Source organism: Penicillium roqueforti, assembly GCF_015533775.1.
Source record: "Penicillium roqueforti strain LCP96 04111 chromosome Unknown scaffold_02, whole genome shotgun sequence".
Classification (NCBI taxonomy): Eukaryota; Fungi; Ascomycota; class Eurotiomycetes; order Eurotiales; family Aspergillaceae; genus Penicillium; species Penicillium roqueforti.
Window position 1 is genome coordinate 254,604 of NW_024067566.1, and position 21,716 is coordinate 276,319.

Genomic DNA, 21,716 nt, shown 5'->3' on the forward strand with positions numbered 1-21,716 from the left:
TGCTGTCAAAGAAAACTTAAAAGGTGGTAAACAAGATAGAACAAAGACAGGAGCATGCCCTTGGAGATAGGTCGATTCCACTTTTCCGTGCTGTTCATTCAATATAGCTTTTGAAACACCTTATTGGGTGTGCTGTTGCAAAGTATACTCTCAGTGGATTTGACTAGGACGATTCTCCAATATGATTTTGGCTAATTTCTTTGATATTGACAGGGCTTATGCTGTTTGCTGTTTGTTTGGGCTCTGTCTGTGCGACCTTCTGCCGCTGTACCTGATGTTAAAGGATTCAAAGCAGCAGGATTTGTCAAACAAAGACTTGTGGATTCAAACCCAAAGTTCAGATCCTTCACTCGGCTCACTTTCAAAATCATGAAAGAACATTGGCTAACTTGAGCTGACCTGTAGTCATGAGAATGAGAGCTGAAAATAGATTGTGGCGCGATAAAAGACACGTCTCAGGGCGAGAAAGTGTAGAGGCTAGAGAGCCATGGAGAACAAAGAAGATCTGATTCTTGCCCTGTTTATTTTTACACAACTCGGTCTCTTTGCCCAGTGCCTCACATATGTGATATATTCCTCTTTATTAAGTATTTTCTTATCGTGGAGTGGGTAAGCTGTTGAGCCCCAGTCGCACCCATACTGATATTATTGAGCAGTGCTTTGTTCATCGCCAGAGATGCTTGTAGCGAAAGCCTGCTGAAGCTCAATGTCATACCTCTTCTTATCAGCAAGTTTGCCTATCACGAATCTTGGCAGGTCTTTTACCCAGTAAAAGGGCATGGTTTCACCAATTTCATCGGAGCGATGCTTGGACAACAAGGGCTGAATATGCGAATAAAACAGATGGAACAAGCCGGTCGGGCTGGAAAGTGCCAGGGAATACCAGAATGTTCCAGTTTTCCATGCTTGTTCCATAACCTCTGATAGTAGTAATGGCGTGCTCCCGACCTCTTTTGACAGGATACTGCCAGACATTTGTGTCTCCTCACTCTTCAAGATAGACATCATTTCCTTGCGAGCTTCATCAAATTCATCGGCTTCGATCATGTCCACAGCTTTATTAGTCAACCAGTAAGGAGGTGCGACCATTTCGATAGGTAGGGAGCAAGCCCATTCCAGATCGACCAGACAAGTGATATGCCACTTGTCATCAACAAAAATGTTGCTTTGGTGGAGATCTGTAAGTGTGAGAACAAAAGGCCCACGACACAAATCTCGACGAAAAAACACTGGAATTAGAGTTCGCATTGCTGCCAGTGCTGACATCTGATAAACGCAATCATGTATGTCATTCACGGAATTTAGTTGGTTTCGTAGACGACTGTCATGGGCTCCTAGGATATCCATCACGTAAGACTCAACCGTGTTGTATGTATAGTCACGGGATATGTGGGTTGGAACGTTCTCATTCTCGAGGTCCTGAAGTTCCATCGAGAGAGGACGGTTGCTTAGAGTTAGGAACCCGTCCCTGTTGATGATGGATGAACTAATGCGAGGCAGGGGGGTTTTGCTGAGGCTCAGAAAGATCCTGGACAAGTCCCGGAGGAAATTACACCGTAACTCGCTGTCTTGTTGTTTCTCGGACCATGTATTCGCAAGCATTGTCCCTTGGGTTTCTTCGATGCATTGTAGCAACAAGTATCCAGCACTAGCAACGCGACCAGGAAGCGCTTCCGTCTGATTTGGATTGAGGATATAGTTCGAAGGTACTGGGAGGCAAAACCAGTTTAGTAGCCGGCGGCGTAGGGATTGGAAGCAACGGCCCGGAAAGGGCAGTTGGTCCAATTCTGTGAACTATTCTCAACAATTAAATTAATATATTGGAGATGGAGTAGGTCTCGTACAGTTTCACCTGTAGACAACGCGAAGCCATATAACCGTGGAATTGGAATATCCGGGCAATTCTGCTGGAGCCATGCATAGGTCCCAGCTTCACATTGGATCTTTTCATCCCCGTTCCCGGGCCTAAAGTCATCCCCGATACGGTAGGGGAGCGGAAATCGGAGTATGACCCGTTTTCTTGGTTGCTGTCTACTGTTCTGGATAGAGATAGGAATGCAGATATTGAAACTGCCACGGAGCCAGTACCTCACTTCTGAAACATGGCACTTATCGCTTGAGCTCAGCCCTAGTGGTGAGCAACAGTAGCTTTCATCCACTCGCGTCTATCGTCGAGATATGAAAAGAAGCGGTCTTGTTGGCCATAGTAGCCCAAATGGTGGAGTATGTCACTCTCCTGATCCTTGGCGAAAGAATAGGTAATTTCTCCCTTGAGAAGGCGGCGCGTCATGATTGGGAGCAAACCAAGGTGCTACCCGGACTAGTATTGACTTTGGCTGTGTCCCCACAAAGCAGAGTTCGTGGGTGAGATCTGGGGAAGGGGCGATCCTCCCGGGACGGACAGATGTTTTGCCGAAGTAGCGAATATCATCAGCCTTCGGGCACCTGACAGTCCTGGGGGTAAGCTTAGTTACTTTGTTTCTCTCAAAATCAGGTGTTAGGACGAACACACCTCGAAATATATAGTCAGAATGCGAGATTCGTTGATTTGCGAAAAAGCTATAAAACCAAAAGTCAACCCTAAACACAAAGCCGTATATCTTGCGAAAATGTAAGGACGTTGCGATACGAAGTTTAGCTGTAGTTCCATATCTCGATTATATGCAATCGATGCCTCATTCAAGCACCTTTGCAGGTTACTGGTAGCGTCAATAATCTGACACTGCTGGTCAGGATTTAAAATTTTTGACCGATTGGCCGATTCAGTACAGTACCCAGAACAGGCAGTTGGTTATTGCATAGCGTCGGCCCTAAATGCCAAATCTAAATATCACCGTTTTCATGGTAGTAAAGTAAGAAGAAGCATCAAACTAGATGGAAAGTTACATAACAGCCATCTAGTATACAACGCATTCATAAAAGGACAGGATATCAGCTCATAACAAACCAACCAAAAATTGCAAAACTCCGCTGAGCAAAGGGAGTAAAAAGTGAGCAAAGTCTAAGAGAACAAAACCAAAAAGTGACAACATTCTGAGATTATCGAAAGCAAAAAGCGGGAGACATTCAGCTTCTCATAAAGCAACTCATAACCTATATTCAAGACGAACGGGAGCGCTGAGTCGGCGGAGCTCCCAAAGGCTCCTGTATTGATCAGTCAGTGATGAAACCTCTTGAAGATTCTTTTGCGGAGTAAAGTACGAACCGAGCTGGCACGACGCTTGCGGCCGCTTCGTTCTTCGCCGACGTTGTCAGTCTCATTCTCAGACCTGCGAGCCTCGCGCCCGACGCAAATGCTGTTGTTTCGGCCGTTGACCCGGATGCCCGAGAGAGCGCGAATGTTGATGGGCCGGGGGTAGCCCACATCGTCGTTCAGGGCATTTGCGCGGCTCAGCGCAGCGATGATGACAGCCGCCATAGAGTTAATACGGGGGGATGTTGGGGCCTCCTGGGGAGTTGAATCAGTGGGAGTATCAACTCCAGAAGGCGACACCATGATGGTGTTTTCGTCACCAGTTATGGTGATCGAGTTGTCAATGTAAATATTGATTGGGGAAGCCCATGGCTCGTCCATGTCGTTCTGATCCACGCTCATGACAGTTGTGCCGCTGGGTCTGGTCACAGACAACGTGTACGGGGGTGGAGCTGTGCCTAGAGTGGACGTAGAGGCAGACGTAGATATAGAAGAAGTGTTGCGATTTGCCCGGACTTCGGCGAGCTTACTTAGATGGTGTCGCAAAGAGTCTGATGGAGGCAACATTGTGAATGAAGTTATGATAATTTTTAGTCGTGTTTGTAGATATGACTAGAGTGAAGTATGGCTGAGTGAAGAAGAGAAGTGCAACAGCGGGTTATCTGAGTATTTATGGTCAAGCGTTTGTTCATTCCGTTTGAATGGGCGCAAACAATAGGAAAAGTACAATCAATAAACAATCAATAGACAGCCAATCAGAGGCTGTCAGGGGCCATTGACTTGCCTAATTGGGAGTCTTGAATGGATTTCTATTGTTCTCAATAGAGATCACGTGACTGCTATTGTTCATGGGGTATCAATAGAAGAAAAACTATGTACCTGGTACCTTCGCCAAAATGGGCACCACCGTAATCAAGAAGGTACATGTACATCCAGTACCAGGGTTTCGCTAGTGTAGAAAATGCGCCTCCAATTGTCTTCCAAAAAAGCAAACCGGGACGCTGCGGCGGTCCACCAGCCCCTGACTGTGGAGCAGTCCTTCGTAGAGCGCGTTTGTGTCACTATAACCAAACGAACTGGATCCCAGATGATCGGATGTTCCTTCTTCGGCCGGTCGGAAATCTCTGCTGATGGCTACACCATCTGGGAAGTGGGCACGTCTGGTCAGGTTATTGGCTGGTATTTCACAGGCGCAGGGTATCAAACCCTACCGATAAGGTTGTGTGGCTCCTTACTGCTAGACGGGATATCGGAGCCAGAGTGGTCTGGGTGAGGTTGGCCCGGGTAGTATCGACCACCTGGGTGAAGTGATTGCACCGTCTGCAAATACTTATTAGCAAGGACAACAGCCCTTGTAGATTGCCCGAGTTATACCGGTGTTTCTGTCGCGTCCGACATCCGAACCGTTACGGGTTGGTACTGACTTCGCGGAAATCATCCCCTTCAACTTCCACCTCGCGATCTCGAATCCGGCGCATCAAAGCCATGAAATTGCTTTGTTGGAATTTTTCACTTGTTTCGTTGCGCACGCTGTCGAGCAGTTGCCCTGCTGTCCGCGCAAGTTCATCGGCATCTCGATTCCGTGTTTCTGGATCCTGCTTTTCACTTTTGGGAATGAGATCCGATCCGAGTCGAATATGCTCTTGGGTAACTGGCTCAGGAATGCCGACTTCATTGGTCTCCTGCGACTGCTTCTGAGTATCTAGTTGAGCAGCATCGACTCCTTGCAACTCCATATCTGCCCGGGCCTGATCAAAGGCAGCCTCAAAGGCGGATTCGTCAAACTGTTGCATGTGGTGTTGCTCAGTCTGCATAACCTGCGAGGGCTGCATCTGATTCATGGAGGATCCATACATCTGGTAGCTTGGTGCAAAAGCTGGTTGATAGGCACCATGCATTTGCGGGGTTTGCTGTGTCTGGGACATAGGCCCTCGTTGTTGGGTCATGAATTCAGAGTGCCACCCGCCATGCGCCGTGGCTGGCGCAATATTTGGTCTTTGTAGTTGCGCTACAGGGTGTGCGGGCCCCGAGATTTGCAAGTTCTGGAAGTCCGATGCCCAACTGGCGTTGGCTGCACCATGTGCAGCTGGATGGTGTACTGCAGCATGATGTGATGGTGCTCCAAAATGGGCCGGATGTTGTAAGTTAGGCAATGCAGGGCCAGCAAAGTTGCCTTCGAATGCGGCGAACTCCGGGTCGAGTATTCCTTCTTGGGGGTTCTGGGATCGGAAACCCTGTAGTATGCGTTTAGCATGAATGAAACAATGCAATCCCAAAAGAACTACCAACCTGAGCAGGCGATTGACGGGAAGTCAACCGGTCTTGCTGAAGGGTCCGATCAACAGAGGTATGCTTCTGGAAGTTCTGAAGGGCGTTCGACGGCCCGCACAGCGCATCACCCATAATGACCTGCTTAGATCGACCAACTGAGCAAGAAATGTGATATGGTGACTGTGGTTTTCAAATCTCTCTGTAATCAGTTTCCAGGACAGATTGCAGCAAATATAGGAATGAAGGTGTCGGACTTCAAAAGAAACTCCACGCCACCGCGTCGTGGGGTTACCGATGACCGAGGCTCATCACGTGCATATATCCAGGTAACGTGACCTAGCACACGATAAGATACGGGAAGGGCCAGGTTGTTTGGCTAAAAGGGAGAGAGCTACCCCGACTCCGCGCGCTTTCACAGCTATTAACTTCTTGTTTGCTTTATTTATTCAACATGGTAACTAATATTCCGCCACATTGCTTTGAGCTTGTTCCACAATCCCATCGCTAACAGCTTCAAACCTCCAGGCGGCCCCTCAGGTGATCTCGAATTCCGGACACGAAGAGATGATTGTATGTGCTAAGATAGGAATTGCAACTGGTGATCTATGTGGTTACACAATGTACGTGAGCTAACTAAGTATGTTGAATAGCACGATGCTGGCTTGGACTATTACGGCCGCCGGTTGGCCACATGTTCATCCGACAAAACGATAAAGATCTTTGAGATTGAGGGAGAAACACACCGACTAGTCGATACACTGAAGGGGTAAGCTAGTCCTATAGATGTGTGCAACTGGGTCTTTTGTCTCTAACATTTGTGGTTGATAGCCACGAGGGTGCTGTGTGGTGTATCGCATGGGTGAGTTGACACCAAAACATGAGCAATTATAGTGCGCAATGTGACTGACCATGCGATTCTCTCGATTTAGGCCCACCCCAAATTCGGCACAATTCTAGCCTCATCTTCCTACGATGGCAAAGTTCTGATCTGGCGGGAACAGCCCCAGAATGCGACCTCGCCCTCCGGTGGTAGCACATGGACTAAGGTCTTCGATTTCTCCCTCCACACGGCCTCGGTGAATATGGTTTCCTGGGCTCCCCATGAGAGTGGATGTCTTCTTGCCTGCGCTTCTTCCGACGGCCATGTCAGCGTGCTCGAGTTCCGTGACAACAACTGGACCCACCAAACCTTCCATGCTCACGGAATGGGCGTTAACTCTATCAGCTGGGCCCCCGCGGCCTTTGCTGGTAGCCTTATCAGCTCTAACCCCGGGCCCGGCCAACAGCGCCGGTTTGTTACCGGTGGCAGCGACAACCTGGTCAAAATCTGGGAGTATAAGTATGTCCATTGATAAAACTTTCCAAGCATACAGCTGTGACGTGAACTAACTCGTTCTTTAGCGCGGAGTCCAAATCTTACAACCTCACTCAAACCCTCGAGGGACACACTGACTGGGTCCGTGATGTGGCCTGGTCCCCGAGCATCCTCTCCAAGTCCTACATCGCCTCCGCCGCGCAAGACAAGACCGTTCGCATTTGGACCTCTGATGCTTCTAACCCGGGCCAGTGGTCCAGCCAAACATTGGAGTTCGACACTGTTCTGTGGCGCGTTAGCTGGAGTCTCAGCGGTAACATCCTTGCCGTCAGCGGAGGTGATAACAAGGTTAGTTTATGGAAGGAGAACCTCAAGGGGGAGTGGGAGAAGGTCAAGGATATCGAGGAGTAGTGGCTGTTTTAATTTCTATGTGTCATCTATTCCCTTCCTCAACGCATAATTCTGTTCTATTCAAAAGCTCCATTGCTTGTTACCATAAATATTGATTCCAGCGAATCCTACGCAATTTCCAGAGCTTTGGGTGAGCTTGATATGTTTCATTCCCTATCTCGTCCATCTCGTCCACCGCTCAACTCCCAGAAAAACAAAAGAAAGAAAGGCATTAAATAAAGGCAAATCAAGGCAAATAAAAGAGCAAATAAAATCGTAGAAGATATCCCGTGTGTCTCAAGATCAGCGCATGACTGGCGCTAGCCCTCACACGTCCCAGAAGATGAATGGGCCTCTGGCACCTGTTTCCTTCATATCCAACCACCGTCCAAGCATCAGGCGCCCACCGGGGATGATAACAGCCTCATAACCATGGATCCAGCCGGGGCCGTCCATTACGAGGGGGGAATGCTTCTCTTCATCATCTTCATCCGCTTCGGCGATGATAAAACAGATCCGCATCCATCCCTCAAAGCCACCATGTGAAACAGCAATCTCTTCGGTAAACCCGAATACGTGGTTTCCCGCCTCATGGGCGCCACTATAGGCTCTCTGCTTGCCATCGAAATATGTCCGTTTGATATTGCGGCCTTTAGCGAGAGGCATGATCTTACTGCATTGCTTGGGCCAAAACTCTTCGGAGGTTGCGAGGTCAAGGGTCTGACATTTGTTAATATAGCCTTGCAAGAAACTCGCCTTCCACTCACCATGATCTCGACCCCGTCACCGTGTGTCTCAAGATCAGCGCATGACTGGCGCTCGTTGTCTTGCAGGTCTGATATCGGATGCATGCATGCTAATTGAAATTTGAAATCAGCTGGGGGTCATGATTGGGCTTTCCCCCTGTTGGTATACTCACAGTAGTATCCTAGCCACGATGAGCTTAGTTTGGATTCCTCGATTGGAAGCTCCTTTCGTGTCTTGGGCTTCATCTCTGCAGGCAGCGCGGAGAAGGATTCCTGGAAGGTGAACTCGGAGGTGTTCAAAAGATGACGTTGCCAGAAATTGCGCAGGTTCAGCAGTTTGACGAGATCGAGCTTTTTGTGGTCGATATATGCCTTGCCCAGCTTCTCTCCATATGCGTAAACCTGTTTGATGTCGTAGTCGGTTCGACGGCAGTGATCGGTGATCGTTGGATCGAGAGCAAACGCACTCAGGCTCTGTGTATGGATATCAGTGAATGTCCAATCCATTATTCGACGAAACATGCGTACAAGCTGGAGACCATAAAAGAGTTTTGAGGAAGGTTCTTTCTGAAATTCGCTCAAAAAATCCACCTTCTCGAGTTTCTCCTGTATGCATTGCAGGGTCTTTGGGGTCGATCCAGGAACGATGGTTAGTTGCAGAGACTCCTCGAGCATAGTCTGCATGACCTCCATCCAGAGGAATTGGCGATCATCTTCCTTCTCTTTGAATCTGATCGTAGCGCCCAGCACAATGGCACGGATTTGGTATTCGATCTTCAACTCCCCTGAATTTTTCCCCGGAACAATATCGTAGTGTTTACCAAAGAGATATCGCCAGACGGACGAGTCGGACCCGAAGACCTTGTTCCACATCTCTTTGCAAGACTGGGAGAGATGGAAAACATCACGATCGTTAGGGAGATAGCATGCAATGTCCTGGAGAACCTGTTGTTCTCAAACATTAATAGCTGCAACCTAGAACTATAGACATATACTTACCTCATTCGGAAGCTCGAGCAGTCGGCTTGGAGCACTTGGCATGGCAACTGAATCGGACCGCACGGGGTTGTTGGACGACATGTCTGTAGTTGCGGTATTATTCGGTATGTATACCTATGTACTTTGATGTAAGGTAGAAGATGTATGAAGGGAGGATGTAAGTGCAAAGAGCGAATTTCGAATAAAAGGCGAGAGGTATTCGGCGTGCGCCTTCACTTGCCCATGTGGTGTAGCATTTGGTATGTATACCTATATGACGTGAGGCGAAGATGTGAACAGAAGATGTAAAGTGCAAAGAGCGACCTAGGAATAAGAGGCTACGGATAGTCAGCGCACACGTTCACTTATCCTTATGACATAGCATTCGGTATGTATACCTATGCAGTTCGATACGAGGCGGAAGACGTAAGAAAGAAGAGGTAAAGGACGAAGAGCGAATCTGGGAATAAGAGGTAATATATATTCGGACCGCGCGTTGTCTTGTCCTTAGAGTGATTCATTTCGAATATGCGATATCATTTTTGATTTCAGTTCGAACATCGGGACAATATGGGTCCGCAACTAAATCGGGTGAAGCTACTTATATTTGCGTGACGAGATTCGCCTCACAAGTGACAGCGCAACAATAAACGATAAAGAGCGACAAAGAGGCCCGCGGTTCGAATTTACCTCTTCACGTTCCAGAGATTGATAGATTTTCTTCACACGCTATATATGCCGTGAGAGGCTATGTCGCTGTAAGCTTTCTTTCACGCCCCAGCCATCTGCTAACAGGCCCTTGACTTCCTCTAGGCTAAGTCCACTCATCTCGGGGTAGATTGCCCATACAGCAACCCATCCACCCACACAGACGAGTGCATAGAGAGCAAACGTCCATGAGGGAGAGATCAATTCCATCATAGGCAAGAAAGTAAGACCGATGATAAAGTTGGATCCCCAGTTGGTTGCAGTGGCCAGTGCTGACCCTAGGGAACGTACATTCAGAGGGAAGAGCTCAGACTGCTGCCAAGGGACGTTGCCGAGCCCAAGGGCATATGCCGCCGTATAGACAGTAAGGCAAAGCAGAATTGCAAGGGGCACAAGGGAATTAGTGCTATCATGGTTTTCTTGGTGATCAGTTGGAGGTTGTGGATTCCATTTGCCATCCATTGACGAGAACGAGAAAGCACAGACGACCAGAGCAACGACCATGACAGGTATTGAATACAGGAGAATGCGCCGGCGACCGATTCTGTCAATCAGCACGAATGCAAGCAGCGTGAAGATAAAGTTCGTCATAGCCACCGAGAGTGATGTCAGTGTCGGCGACGAGAACGAAAGAGAGGAGAAGATGGTTGCCGAAAAATACATCAAGCTGTTGAATCCGCAGAGCTGTTGGACTGCCTGGAGCATCATTGCTATGATCAATGCTCTTCTATTTCCACCATGCAACAACTGCTGACCCCGTTGGATGGTATCATGCAACCACTGGGGCTTTGTGCCACGAGACTTAACTGGTCCCATCTCCGACGCCTCTTGGACAATTTCCGCGTTGATATTGCGCAAGACATGATCCACCACCCGGTCACATCCAGGGCAATCCTGATAGATCTTGGACAGGACTGTCTTCGCTCGGGCATCAAATCCAGCCTGGAGCAGCCATCGAGGCGTCTCGGGTAGCAGAGCGAGGATGGCGAGTTGGAAAAAGGCCGGCAATGCACCAATTCCCACAATCCACCGCCAACCTCCAGTTGTACTAGAAAACAGCCAACCGACTATGTATGCCACCACCTGGCCACCGGTGATGAACAGACTGAGGATCGTCACAAGTCTTCCTCTTGCGTGTGAAGGAGCTAACTCGGATATATACCTGATTACCTAGCATGTTAGCAATTACCATCTCTCTTGTAATCAAATTGATGCCATGGCACAGGTTCTCAGTCCCCGCCTGACGACAAGGCCAACCTACAATGGAGTCACCGCACTCGCGCTACCAACAGCAAGACCAACAATGCTGCGTCCAAGGATCATCCCCCAAACCTGGCTTGTAAAGGCCTGTACCAATGCTCCAAGTGCAAACAACAGATCCGCCCCAAGTATGACTTTCCGACGACCAAACTTGTCCGCCAGCACTCCGGTGAACGGGCTCGCAATCAACGCAAATAAGCTAGTGCATGATGTAATGAGGCTTTTATCGAGTGTTGTCAATGTTCGGCCGGAAAGGTCTGACCCGATGGTCACCAAAGTAGACGAGATAACACCTGTACTGGAAGTTTCAACGATTGTTAGTGAACGGGAAGCAATGAAGCCGGAACATGGCGTGTTTGGTAGTAGCTAGCATACTCATATCCAAATAGTAGGCCGCTTATCCCAGCGGAAAAAGTCAACATCCATATGAACCAGCCTCCTGAGTATTCCAGCTCAGAGGCCAGGCTCTCATCGTGGTCATTGCCATCATGGTCGGAATAGGCGTGGGATGAGGCGAGCAAAGGGGCGTGGGGGCCCGATTGGTCTTGCTCATCTGCGCCTGTCATATCTTCGAGCTCTTCCAACTTGATCCTGAGGTATCATCCGAATTTTCAATGTTATGCCCCTGATCCCCCGAGGCATCTGAGATGGTAAAGTGACGTCCGGGGCTAATCGCGATAAGCCGATAAGGAGACGCTCAAAGCCCGAAGCGGAACTCGGATTCCGCACGTCGATATAGTTCAGGAACAACTAGAGATCTATTTCCATACATATGCACTAGGATGGAATGAAGGCCTAATATATGAATATTGGGCTGCAGAATACTAAAAGTGTGTAATTTAGATTCATGCAAGATTCATTGTTTTTACGGCATTAATGTATACATATATAGCCCTCCTAGCCTAGTGTTTAGCCACAACACCGGCAGAATCAGCCTGTGCGCTGATCTTCTTCTTGTATGCACTCACGGTGCCGTCAAACTTGTGAACAGTACCGCCGTCGCAAACCCAGAGACTAGTGCAGACATTCTGCAACATGGTGACATCGTGGGAAACCATCACCACACCTCCCTCGAACGCCCGGAGTGCATCCGACAGAGCATCCATACCCTCGATATCCAAGTGATTGGAAGGCTCGTCAAGAACAAGGATATGGGGATTGGTCAAGGACAAGCAAGCAAATGCGACACGAGATTTCTGACCTCCGGACAGTAATTCCATACGTTGGAGACCAGTTGTACCAGTGATACCAAATCTATAATATGAAATTAGTCAATGCAGTACATGCGAGTGGTCAGGATAAACTTACGCTCCCAGGTGTCGTCGGTACTCCTCGTCGGTTTTACCGGGATATGTCTTGGTCATGAAGCCGACTGCACTGGCATTCATGTCCAAAGCATCGACGTGATGTTGGGCGAAGAATCCGATGCGCAGTCTCGAGTTTGTGGAGATGATACCGCTTGTTGGCTCAAGCTGGTTGGTGAGTAGTTTCAGGACTGTGGTCTTACCAGCACCGTTAGGTCCGACAATTCCAATACGCGAATCAAGTTGAACATCCAGATCGACATCCCTGAGAAGAGGTTTGTCCTTGGTGTAGCCGAAGCAAACATCAGACATCTGGACAATGGGTGGTGAAAGCTTCTCGACTCCAGGGAAGGCAAAGTGAACGGTGTACTCGGCCTCTGGGGCTTCGAGAACTGGCATGCGCTCAAGTTTCTTAATTCTCGACTGTGCCTCGGAGGACTTCGCGGCGTTGTATCGGAACTTATCAATGAATGCTGATGACGATCGTTAACACAGCTACGACAAGATGGAGGGGGTAACGAACCTTGCAAGTGAGCTCTTTCGCCCAACTGCTTCTCGTATTCACGCTTAGCAGTCTTCCGGCGCTCCTCCTTGGTAGCGTAGAAGGATTCTGCAGATTGTTAGAACAATTCATAGTCTTGAGATCTGATGTAACTTACCGAAGTTAGCACCTCTGTAGTAGTCCAACCTCTCAGAGTGCTGGTGGATAATATCCGTGGCGACTTCGTTCAAGAATGCACGATCGTGAGAAACCACAAGGACTGTGCTAGGGTATCCCTGAAGGTAATTGGAAAGGAAAGTAATTGACGGAACGTCCAACATGTTAGACGGTTCTGTGAAATGTCAGTAGGCCGCTTGTAGAATAGAGAGCAGTGGTAAATACCGTCAAGCAAAAGCAAATCGGGCTCGCAGAATAGAGCTCGTGCAAGAGACAAACGCATTCTCCAACCTCCGGAGAAGGTCTTGGTGGCGTACTGCTGGCGCTCTTGGGAGAAACCAAGACCAGCCAAGATACTAGCCGCACGAGATTCAGCCTTATCAGACTCCATTTCTGAGAGCTTTCCATAAATATCGCTCAAGGTGATATCCAGGCCCTCGCGCTCCTCGTCAAGTCTAGCAGCATCCTTTGAAGTATCCGCCAATGAAGACCTTTCTTCTTCGATGGCTGCAAGTTGTTTTGAGATTTTCTGTAGTCGTTAGCAATATGCCGCTGTGACATCTTGGGACTTGACTAACCGCTTGCTCGGATAGGAGATGTTTCCGCCACACATCAGCATCCAACACTGCTTGCAAAGCTGGTGTATCATCACCAGTAATCTACGATAGAAAGTCAGTAAGAGAAAAGGCAACCGAGCTGGATTTGAACATACCTCTTGCTCAACGTGAAGAATAGAAACGTGAGTCGGAATCGGGATTTCTCTGCGACTCAAAGCACGTAAAAGTGTAGATTTACCGATACCGTTCTGACCAACAAGACCGTAACGACGACCATAAGCGAGTGTGAAGGCAGCGTCTGTCAAAATGCGCAGGCCACTAATCGAGATATCGATGTTATCCAACTTGATATCCTTGCTCTTGGCCTGGGAGTCCGAGCCCAATTGAAGAGGGTTGACAGCCATGAAGAACTCCTCGTAGGACATAGCCTCGTCTGGCTGGTTGAGCAGACGGGACGCCTCGTAGGTAACGTTCTTCATGGACTTCTTGTCCTGCTTGGCGCGAATCTTGCGCTCGGCCTTCTCGAGCTTCTTCTTGTCCACCTTGGACTCCATCTTTCGAGCATTGGCAGATTCCAAGTCGACAGTGTTTCCAGTCAGACCCAGTGTAGAAGACATGTTCCGCTGCGCACCGACACTGATAGTCTGATCAAGCTTTTTAGCCTTGAAGGGCATTTGCCTCCGCTCCGGATCTCCATCGGAAGAGCTCAGCGTCGTAATGAACTTTGCAACTAAGTTGCCGATCGCTTCGTAGTTTTGCGGGGAGAAATCTCCCGAAGCGGAGACTAGGAGGTTGGTCACGGATTCGGCGGCCTCTGCCAAGGGCGACTCGGCACTGGCATCGTCGACGTAGAGGTTTGCGGCATGAGTCAGGTAGCCCTGTCAAATAGTCAGCTTCAACTCACAATCCTTCACCGCGCATATGTGCGGAGAGACGTACCACTGAGTATTCGGTGATGATGTTGTCGATGCCAGGGATCTGGGATTGGAGTTCGGACTCCATATTGCCAGGCTCGAAAGGACGTATTCCACGCCGGGATTCGGGGAGCTTCGAGGTCAAGGTTTTGTGGAGTTCTACAATTGATGTCCCCACCGTGAATAGTGGCGGATTTTTGTATGTGTTATCGATAAGATCACATGATATGAGTGTTTATCGTTCATAATATCCTCGGAAAGCTTCTATGTTAATTGTCTCTTGAGATAATGTGACAGATATTGAATGCTAAGTAGTGTAAATCATATTCCTAGCTTTGAGAAACACCAAAACAAATGAGAGGCAGCTAGGTAGTGATTTCTCATATATTTGCGACTACTACACTCCATAACTACCGAAATATAAGCGATTTCCATAACCTCAACAAAGAACTTTATGACCATAGCTTTGTTTTAAAATACTTGATATTCGAAGCAAGCTGTCGAAAACTCAATCTAGACAAAAATGAGATTGAAAGTAGTTTGCTGGCTGTATATCGCCAATCTTCGCATGAAGCTGTTGAATACGAGGATCCATCTATATTATTAGCATCAGATTCCCAGCCAATTAGTTGATTGAGCACAGATACTGTAGCCAAGTTCAGAATGACCTCTTGGCATTTGTGATATACTTGCATACGGGAAACAAGCATCAGATCACCCGAATGTCACACAGCCCCAATATTTGAAGTCCTTAAGCGATAGACAAGGTACAGAGTAGACGTAGCATACGGGCGAGTAGCATAATGATCAGCTTAGCTCCTGCGGCCTCTCCGGTCACGTTATGAGCAATACGAGGTTTTGCGATGATGGACATAAGTAAGGTTCAGATCTGACCCTGTTGCCCAAAGATGTTTCGGCTACTCTGTGCAGCTAAGAGCGATAGACATAGACGGTGAAGTGGAAGATATGGCCTGACTAGATTACTCTGCATCAATGACTGGACTCTGATGAAATTACTTAAATTAGATGGCTCTTGCAGGCAGGTTGTAGGTGTTTCATAAGCAGTTTCACGTTCGGAGAAACTGCATTGGACCAATGAGCAGTAGGTGAATTATGAACAACGCAGAGGTATCGGTTATTTGATTAACAATCAACTGCCCAATGAACCTATACAAGCTTAGAATCTGGAAGCTGTTCAAAACGCAATTTCCACCCTTCACCAAGGTCGGAAATTGCAAAGCACGGGCGTGCAAAATCGGCCGAGGGTCGGAAGGCCGAGAATTGATGTCACCAGGGCTAGAGGTGAATGGCATCTTTGTTTATTATGTGATTCTTTTCCAACAATGGTCAGAAATGGCCATTCGACCTGGATATTTCAAGATCACCAACAGTGCAGGGAATATCTTGTTCCGGTCTGCAGGTCGCTGCAGCCAACACTGATATAACGGGTGACGACAGGTGAGAAAAACAAATTAAAGTATTGGGTCATAGTTACTTATGAACAGTTGACACGGGATATGTAAACGTAAATCAAGGAACTGTCCGGATGGACGCTCCATATATCGACCTTCCTAAGTGAATGATTGGATCTGCCGATCGCTAGAAGTTCAGGTATTATGTAGGGATCGGCCTGAACCGCCTTTCAGGTGAAAAAAAAAGAGAGTTAAAGAGCTTGAACACGAGGTACTTCTTCCCCCGCTATTTGAGACACTATTGACGGTTAACTGCCAGAGCTAGAAGTATGAGTTTGGAATGAGGAATTGTGCTTCATCAGGTTCCTTTGATCTGCAAAGGGGAAAAGAGAGAAAAGGGGACTTTTATATATAGTAATGTCCCCAAAAACAATAGCACCGGGTACTATATCGGGTTAATTTATAAAATCGAACAGGTCAACTCTTGAACCTAAGATCGTACTCTAATCTTCGGACCAAATTCGGAATTCCAGGATCACGCTCTTCAATATAGCATTTAAAGGTACGGGGTACCTGCTGGAGCCCTTGCATTATTGAACCTCCTCGCAACGCTTTCAGTCCATTCTTTGTCGGATATTTAATTCCAGAAGCAAAGTCAGCAAAGTCAGCAAAGTTAGTAAAGTTGGTTGGAAGTGGATCTGGATGGTGACAAACCAGCTTTTCACTCGGCACAAAGTATAGGATGACAGCTTAACCGAGTTGATAGTGGATAGATTCCTGAACAAAGCCTAACCGATCATCCTTTGATCCATTGTTAATCTCAATGGACCATGGTTCAGTATTAGAGAACGGAACACCTGCGGGCGGTTCATAGCCAGTGGACACCGATCGGCTTGAGGGCCCCTTCACGATGCGACTAACGATCCTAGGCTAGGGGGCCGAGAACGCAATCTCAGCCAGCCAACACCAGATGTGTGGGGAATTCTGGATCGCATGGCTTTTTTTGGGGCCTAGTGGCTTCTCCATTTCCCTGCTCTTTAGGGTGCTCGGCCAGTCGAAGCGGACTTCTCCGGTTGCTTGAAATGTCTGGACTATGACGCCAATACAAATGTGAGCCGCAAGGGACGTCTGCCAAATTGGCGCATCCTCCTCTGGCCTGCATTCTGCATTTGCAACACCTGCAGGATCGTGCACCAGAGCTAGTACCGTTTCGTGCTGCCCTGAAGTGCTGTGCAAATCGGGGTATTCCTCTCCTGTCTGTAGAATGTCTGGTTTGTTTTGATAGCAGAATCTTCCCTAGATCTTCGATCCCCGGTGAAATCTTTAAATGAATGCCATCCAAAGACAGCGACCTACTTCATAATTGATCTAAGATCAAATAAATCACAAAAGGACCCAAGGAGGGGGAGTTATTGAAAGTTGCTCCTAGCGTGCGCAGGGCGGGAGTTGATAATCCCCGTGTGTTGTTGTTGATTTCCCCGGGTCACATCCACTTCGTCTGGTGTTCTCCTTCTTTACTCGGCCTCCCAGGGGGTAGAGGCATATTATTTTTCTTGGAGGCTTTGCTCGGCGTTGGCCATTCACTCTTTATTTTTTAATTCTTTTTCCTTTGCTTTGTCTGGAACGTCAATCGCGGCCTGGGTGAGGCAGCGCAGCACTTCTTCATCACCACCCGGCTTGCGCAACTCGCAATTCGCCATTCGACCTTTCATCTACCTCTTCATCGTTTGCCTCCATACTCTTTTGTATTGTGCATCCATCTGGAATGTCATTCACGGAGCTTATCAACCTGGAGCTGATCGTCGGGGTGTTTGACATCCTTAGCGGCGTCCTCTGAGGATGGATCACATCTCAACTGTAAGTCCCCGAGTTGATATCACTTTGCAGGACGGCGGCCTGGTCGCTTCGGAACCTTCACTAACTAGCATTTTTAGCTCTGTGCATTGAGCACAGTTGGAATAGCTCCCACCGGTCTTGCGCTCGGTCGCGCCGAACGGACTCAGAGGCCTGGGCTCTTTCGGCGAAAGACTCTCTTTCAGGATATCCTCGAGCCGCTCCCTAATAACAGTGAACAGACAGCAGTCGCCCGGCCCAAAACCGCTCTCTCATCCCGCAGTCCGGCCGCCGAGTGGCTTGCCGCAAAGGAACAGGAAAGCTTGCAGGGAAACCAAGAATCCAATCTGCGAAAAGCGCCCTTGTCGTTCAGCGGTGCAAGACGCCGCCGTCGGGGTCAAACTCTCACAAACCCACCCCTGCGGATTCCGGAAAATGAGTCGACTGACTCGCCGGTCGAAATACAAACTCAGCGGCCATCCTCTGGTTGGCTGCGGCGGCTGTCGATGGCCTCGTTCCAAGCTGAAACCCCGACTGCAGGTAGTCCAACAACGCCCTCGTTCAATGGGTCAGAAAGCCCACTCGTTCCTCGCTCGCCCTATCTGCGAAGAACCCCAAACAAATTGGTGAAGCGACCGGCTTCGCAACATACAAATACGCATGCTCTCTGCATGAACCCCATCTCTGAACCGTCGCCGGCTGCGCTGCGCAGGCCCGCCACTAGTCACCAGAGGTCGGAGTCGATGTTCCTCCGGACTTCCTCTACAACGGACTTCAATGCATACTTTCCGAAGACGCCTGTCGAAGGTCCAGCAATCGAAGAATTCGAGCTCGAAAAGAAGAAGCACTGGATGCCATTCTTCGTTCCCAAAGCTGGGAAATTAGCAGAGAGGCTTTCGCGCAGGTTCTCGACCTCCACTGCCCCAAAGGTTCAGAGTGTACGCCAAATTGCGTCTGACAATGGCGCTCTTCCTGTGTTGGTTGCGGCTAATATGATCTCCCCCACGGCTGCTGCGCCAGAAGACATATCAGTACCTAATACCCCAATCGAATTCCGCAATCCGTTCCAAATGCCTATCTCCGAGCCAACTCCCAAGGAGTCGGTCGCCCCGGAACAGCAAACAGCGAAATCCGGCCATAAACAGTCATACTCGGTTAACGATATTGAGCCGAAAATCATCATGGCAAACACAGTCACTGCCCACGGGACACCGATTATGGGACCCGTTCGCGGCGGCTCTCTGAAGCGAGTGAAGGGAAGGACCTTTTCGATCCCTGCCTCCGAGCTCTCAATGGAAGAGCAGAATGTCCCTATTCCGAACTCCTCGGAGCCGGAGCCGCGGCGCAACATCACTGATCCAAGCGTGTTTCGTGCCCCCTATCCCACTTCGCAATCTGGTTGGGCTGACTCGGCTTTGGAAAGACGGTCTCAGGTTGGTCCCCGATCGGTGTCGCAGGACTACAGCGTTGGCTTGGGACCTCGGGCCGGTGCACGTCAAATGACCTCGGATGCGGTCGCCCTGTCGGCCTGGCAGCAGGCATCTCGTCCTGGTGGTCGACCTCATGGTTCCCTTCGTCGCCGTCCGAAGGGATTTTCGATTTCATGTTCCGATCCGGCTTCCACCGTCATTGGCTCCGATGACACTCAGGTGTTTACATCGTGCGATGGATATGAGACGGACTTTATTTCAGACTATTGGGACTCTGTCCGCACACGTGAAACCAATCGCAGTGGACTGAAGGGACTGCGGATTGAGACGATGTTTGACAAGGCAGGTACAAGCTTGGTGAATGAAGAAGCCACGACCTTGGAGTCTCTCCTCCCGCGGGGCTCCTTCGCCGCTCGGTCTTCGGACAAGGATCCCCAATTATTCACTGATCCGCTTCTGTCGTCCCCTCCTTTGGTTCAAACATCCATGGTTGAAACTCCGTTCGTGGCTGACGATGATGCTTTCAGCATGATTGGAGCGCTTCCGAGCAATGATCGTGATTGTTTTTCATCTTCTCTGACCTATTCATTGGCGAAATTAGCAGAGCAGCCCGACTCGGGCACTGGTGCAGCTAAGGATATGTCTGAATCGGTGGGTGACTTGGAGTCGGATGTCAACAAGAAAACAAACATCTTTGACTGGTCGGAACACGCGCACCATACCCGCGAAACTTCAGACTCTGAGGCGCGTCCTAAGACTATGCAGGGAAAACAAGAGGGGGTTGTTGATAGGAGCCGGGCTGTTTGCCGGAAAGCACCATCCACTGTCCACCTTAGGAGCCAGAGTGTCCCTGTCGCCAGTGAACTTCCCATCAACGAATCACGTCAAACTTCTGGCAAGTTTGGTACTTGGGGATTGGGAACTAAAGGTGTGAGTGAAGATTGGGACAGCGATTTTGATTTCGACGAGGCGGAGGACACACCAGTCGCCGAAGACAAACCACTTGTTGAGCCCGATATCAATCGCCAGAGCATGACTGTTCCCAAGGCCATTCTGGAGCGTCAAGCAAGTCTTCGTGGTCAATTTGGGCAGGTTCAGGAATTAACCATGCTGGTGGAGGAATTGAAACGTCTTCGGCATCAGGCAAATGTCCTCCGAATTGTCAACGGACCTGCCAGTGAATTGTGGGCAGAAGCAGAGCAGATCGTGAACCTTGCTACCATTGATGATGATGAAGCTCGTCGCTCGCCACCAGGGTCTCCTCAATCCCTTACTTTCAGTTTTGATGAATCTGACGATGATGGCCTTAATGGGTCGTCCAAGCGGAACAGCGAAGTCTCCTGGGACGTGCCCAGTGGTGAAAACAAAGCCATCTTGCCCCTCGCTCAGCTCGTAAAGGACTCCCAAAAGTCCAAATCTGTTCTTGATATCCTCCAGCCTCGTGGTCAGGAGCCCGCTTTAGGTCTTGACGGGTCAGAATTGGCATCACGCGGAAAGAAACTTCCGTTTGATACTTCCTCGTTGAAGAATTTGGTGGTTCGTGCGGGTGTGGTGACGCGGGCGTTGAAGGAAGTTATTCGCAAAGCCGACGGGGTGGCAGACAGCCCTCAGGACTTCCAAGACCCGCCATTCCGACGCATTTTCGACAAACCATCCCACGATGATATTGCCAGCTTTGAGGCAGCGCTGGCTGACATGTCCTAATCAACTTTTTTTATCTTTCCCCCACCACATCTCAATACTCACTCCCTCTCATCATCTTCTATCCGCCAACCACAACCATGAGACGAACCGAAAAACACCTCAAGATCATTTGGATGACCATCTTCTCCATCCCTACCTAATGTTTACACCTGCATGATCTCGGAGAATTCCGTCCATTTCTTTCACAGTGCGATCTGACTCAAAACGCCGTTACCCTTTTTCCATTCTCGTGTACAACTCTTCCCCAATGTACATTGCCAAGAATCCGGTTTTCCCTTTCCCACCCTTTCATGTGTGCATGCCACATACGAGTGCCCATTGGGCCCATGACCATTCTCTCTTGCGTCATCTTCCCCTTCCTTTCGTCCATGTTCCATATTTGCGCAGCTCATATTTCCTAATTGCGCTGTATCACTCACGGAGGATCCCTTTTACGGGATGATCCTGGTGTTTTCGAACGAAGATCCCCATATCAGGCAAGATGAAAAGCGATGAACTTCAGACGCGATGATTAACCCGGGGACGAGCCCGGAGGACAAATCTATGAACTTTCAATCCTGTGCCTAAGCCTAATACAGAAATGAAACAAACCTTCTAATCTCATGGTCCGGATTAAGCAATCTTGAAGTAAATCTACAAGAGACCATCATCCTGGACAGTATAGAGGAGTGGTGTCTAACCCCAAGAAGCTTTCAAGCAGCTATTGATATTCGGTGCCAGTCGCTTTGAAATGTGTTTGGGAAATATATACTGATGTCCAGATAAGTCGAGGGTTGCTTCCTTAGACAATTGAACTCTCCACGAGTCATCTTCAATTTCTACAGTATATATTGAACTTTGAATAAATAAGGAACAGGTATATCTTCCAGTCACTTATCAATAAGGTCCGAAGCCAGAGATTGATGTACAAAAACAGAAGAATCCTTGCTCTGCTCAATAGTTGGAGCTGATATATAGATACAAGTATAAGATTATGATAAGATTTCAGTCTAGAACGCAGCGGCTATCATTTCTCTACAGTATATAAATTAAGTATCCGACTA

General features: G+C 48.7%; 6 protein-coding genes across 6 annotated transcripts; 2 read left to right on the forward strand and 4 right to left on the reverse strand.

Moving 5' to 3' along the window:
- Window positions 1-645: 645 nt before the first annotated feature.
- Window positions 646-3,760, reverse strand: LCP9604111_1546 (uncharacterized protein; the record flags this gene model as incomplete). The annotated part of the gene is made up of 4 exons (XM_039068924.1): window positions 646-1,794; window positions 1,845-2,128; window positions 3,111-3,144; window positions 3,206-3,760. The coding sequence occupies 4 exons, from the start codon at window positions 3,758-3,760 to the stop codon at window positions 646-648; spliced, it is 2,022 nt and encodes a 673-aa protein (XP_038931673.1).
- A 567-nt stretch (window positions 3,761-4,327) lies between these two features.
- pex20 lies at window positions 4,328-5,596 on the reverse strand (the record flags this gene model as incomplete). Its single annotated transcript, XM_039068925.1, has 4 exons — window positions 4,328-4,353; window positions 4,405-4,513; window positions 4,618-5,427; window positions 5,483-5,596. 4 exons carry the CDS (start codon window positions 5,594-5,596, stop codon window positions 4,328-4,330), a joined length of 1,059 nt encoding a protein of 352 aa, XP_038931674.1.
- Window positions 5,597-5,915: 319 nt separating this feature from the next.
- Window positions 5,916-7,190, forward strand: sec13 (GTPase-activating protein SEC13; the record flags this gene model as incomplete). Its single annotated transcript, XM_039068926.1, has 6 exons — window positions 5,916-5,918; window positions 5,990-6,034; window positions 6,115-6,230; window positions 6,293-6,323; window positions 6,394-6,803; window positions 6,866-7,190. 6 exons carry the CDS (start codon window positions 5,916-5,918, stop codon window positions 7,188-7,190), a joined length of 930 nt encoding a protein of 309 aa, XP_038931675.1.
- Window positions 7,191-7,496: 306 nt separating this feature from the next.
- On the reverse strand, window positions 7,497-11,427 carry LCP9604111_1549 (putative MFS myo-inositol transporter; the record flags this gene model as incomplete). The annotated part of the gene is made up of 11 exons (XM_039068927.1): window positions 7,497-7,889; window positions 7,937-8,025; window positions 8,089-8,389; window positions 8,444-8,860; window positions 8,915-8,997; window positions 9,164-9,231; window positions 9,292-9,353; window positions 9,584-9,622; window positions 9,668-10,763; window positions 10,863-11,159; window positions 11,237-11,427. The coding sequence occupies 11 exons, from the start codon at window positions 11,425-11,427 to the stop codon at window positions 7,497-7,499; spliced, it is 3,036 nt and encodes a 1,011-aa protein (XP_038931676.1).
- A 336-nt stretch (window positions 11,428-11,763) lies between these two features.
- On the reverse strand, window positions 11,764-14,382 carry LCP9604111_1550 (putative AAA family ATPase GCN20; the record flags this gene model as incomplete). The annotated part of the gene is made up of 8 exons (XM_039068929.1): window positions 11,764-12,115; window positions 12,170-12,638; window positions 12,689-12,775; window positions 12,825-12,998; window positions 13,049-13,352; window positions 13,402-13,482; window positions 13,536-14,258; window positions 14,320-14,382. The coding sequence occupies 8 exons, from the start codon at window positions 14,380-14,382 to the stop codon at window positions 11,764-11,766; spliced, it is 2,253 nt and encodes a 750-aa protein (XP_038931677.1).
- A 3,163-nt stretch (window positions 14,383-17,545) lies between these two features.
- On the forward strand, window positions 17,546-20,673 carry LCP9604111_1551 (uncharacterized protein; the record flags this gene model as incomplete). The annotated part of the gene is made up of 2 exons (XM_039068930.1): window positions 17,546-17,563; window positions 17,641-20,673. 2 exons carry the CDS (start codon window positions 17,546-17,548, stop codon window positions 20,671-20,673), a joined length of 3,051 nt encoding a protein of 1,016 aa, XP_038931678.1.
- Window positions 20,674-21,716: the final 1,043 nt, after the last annotated feature.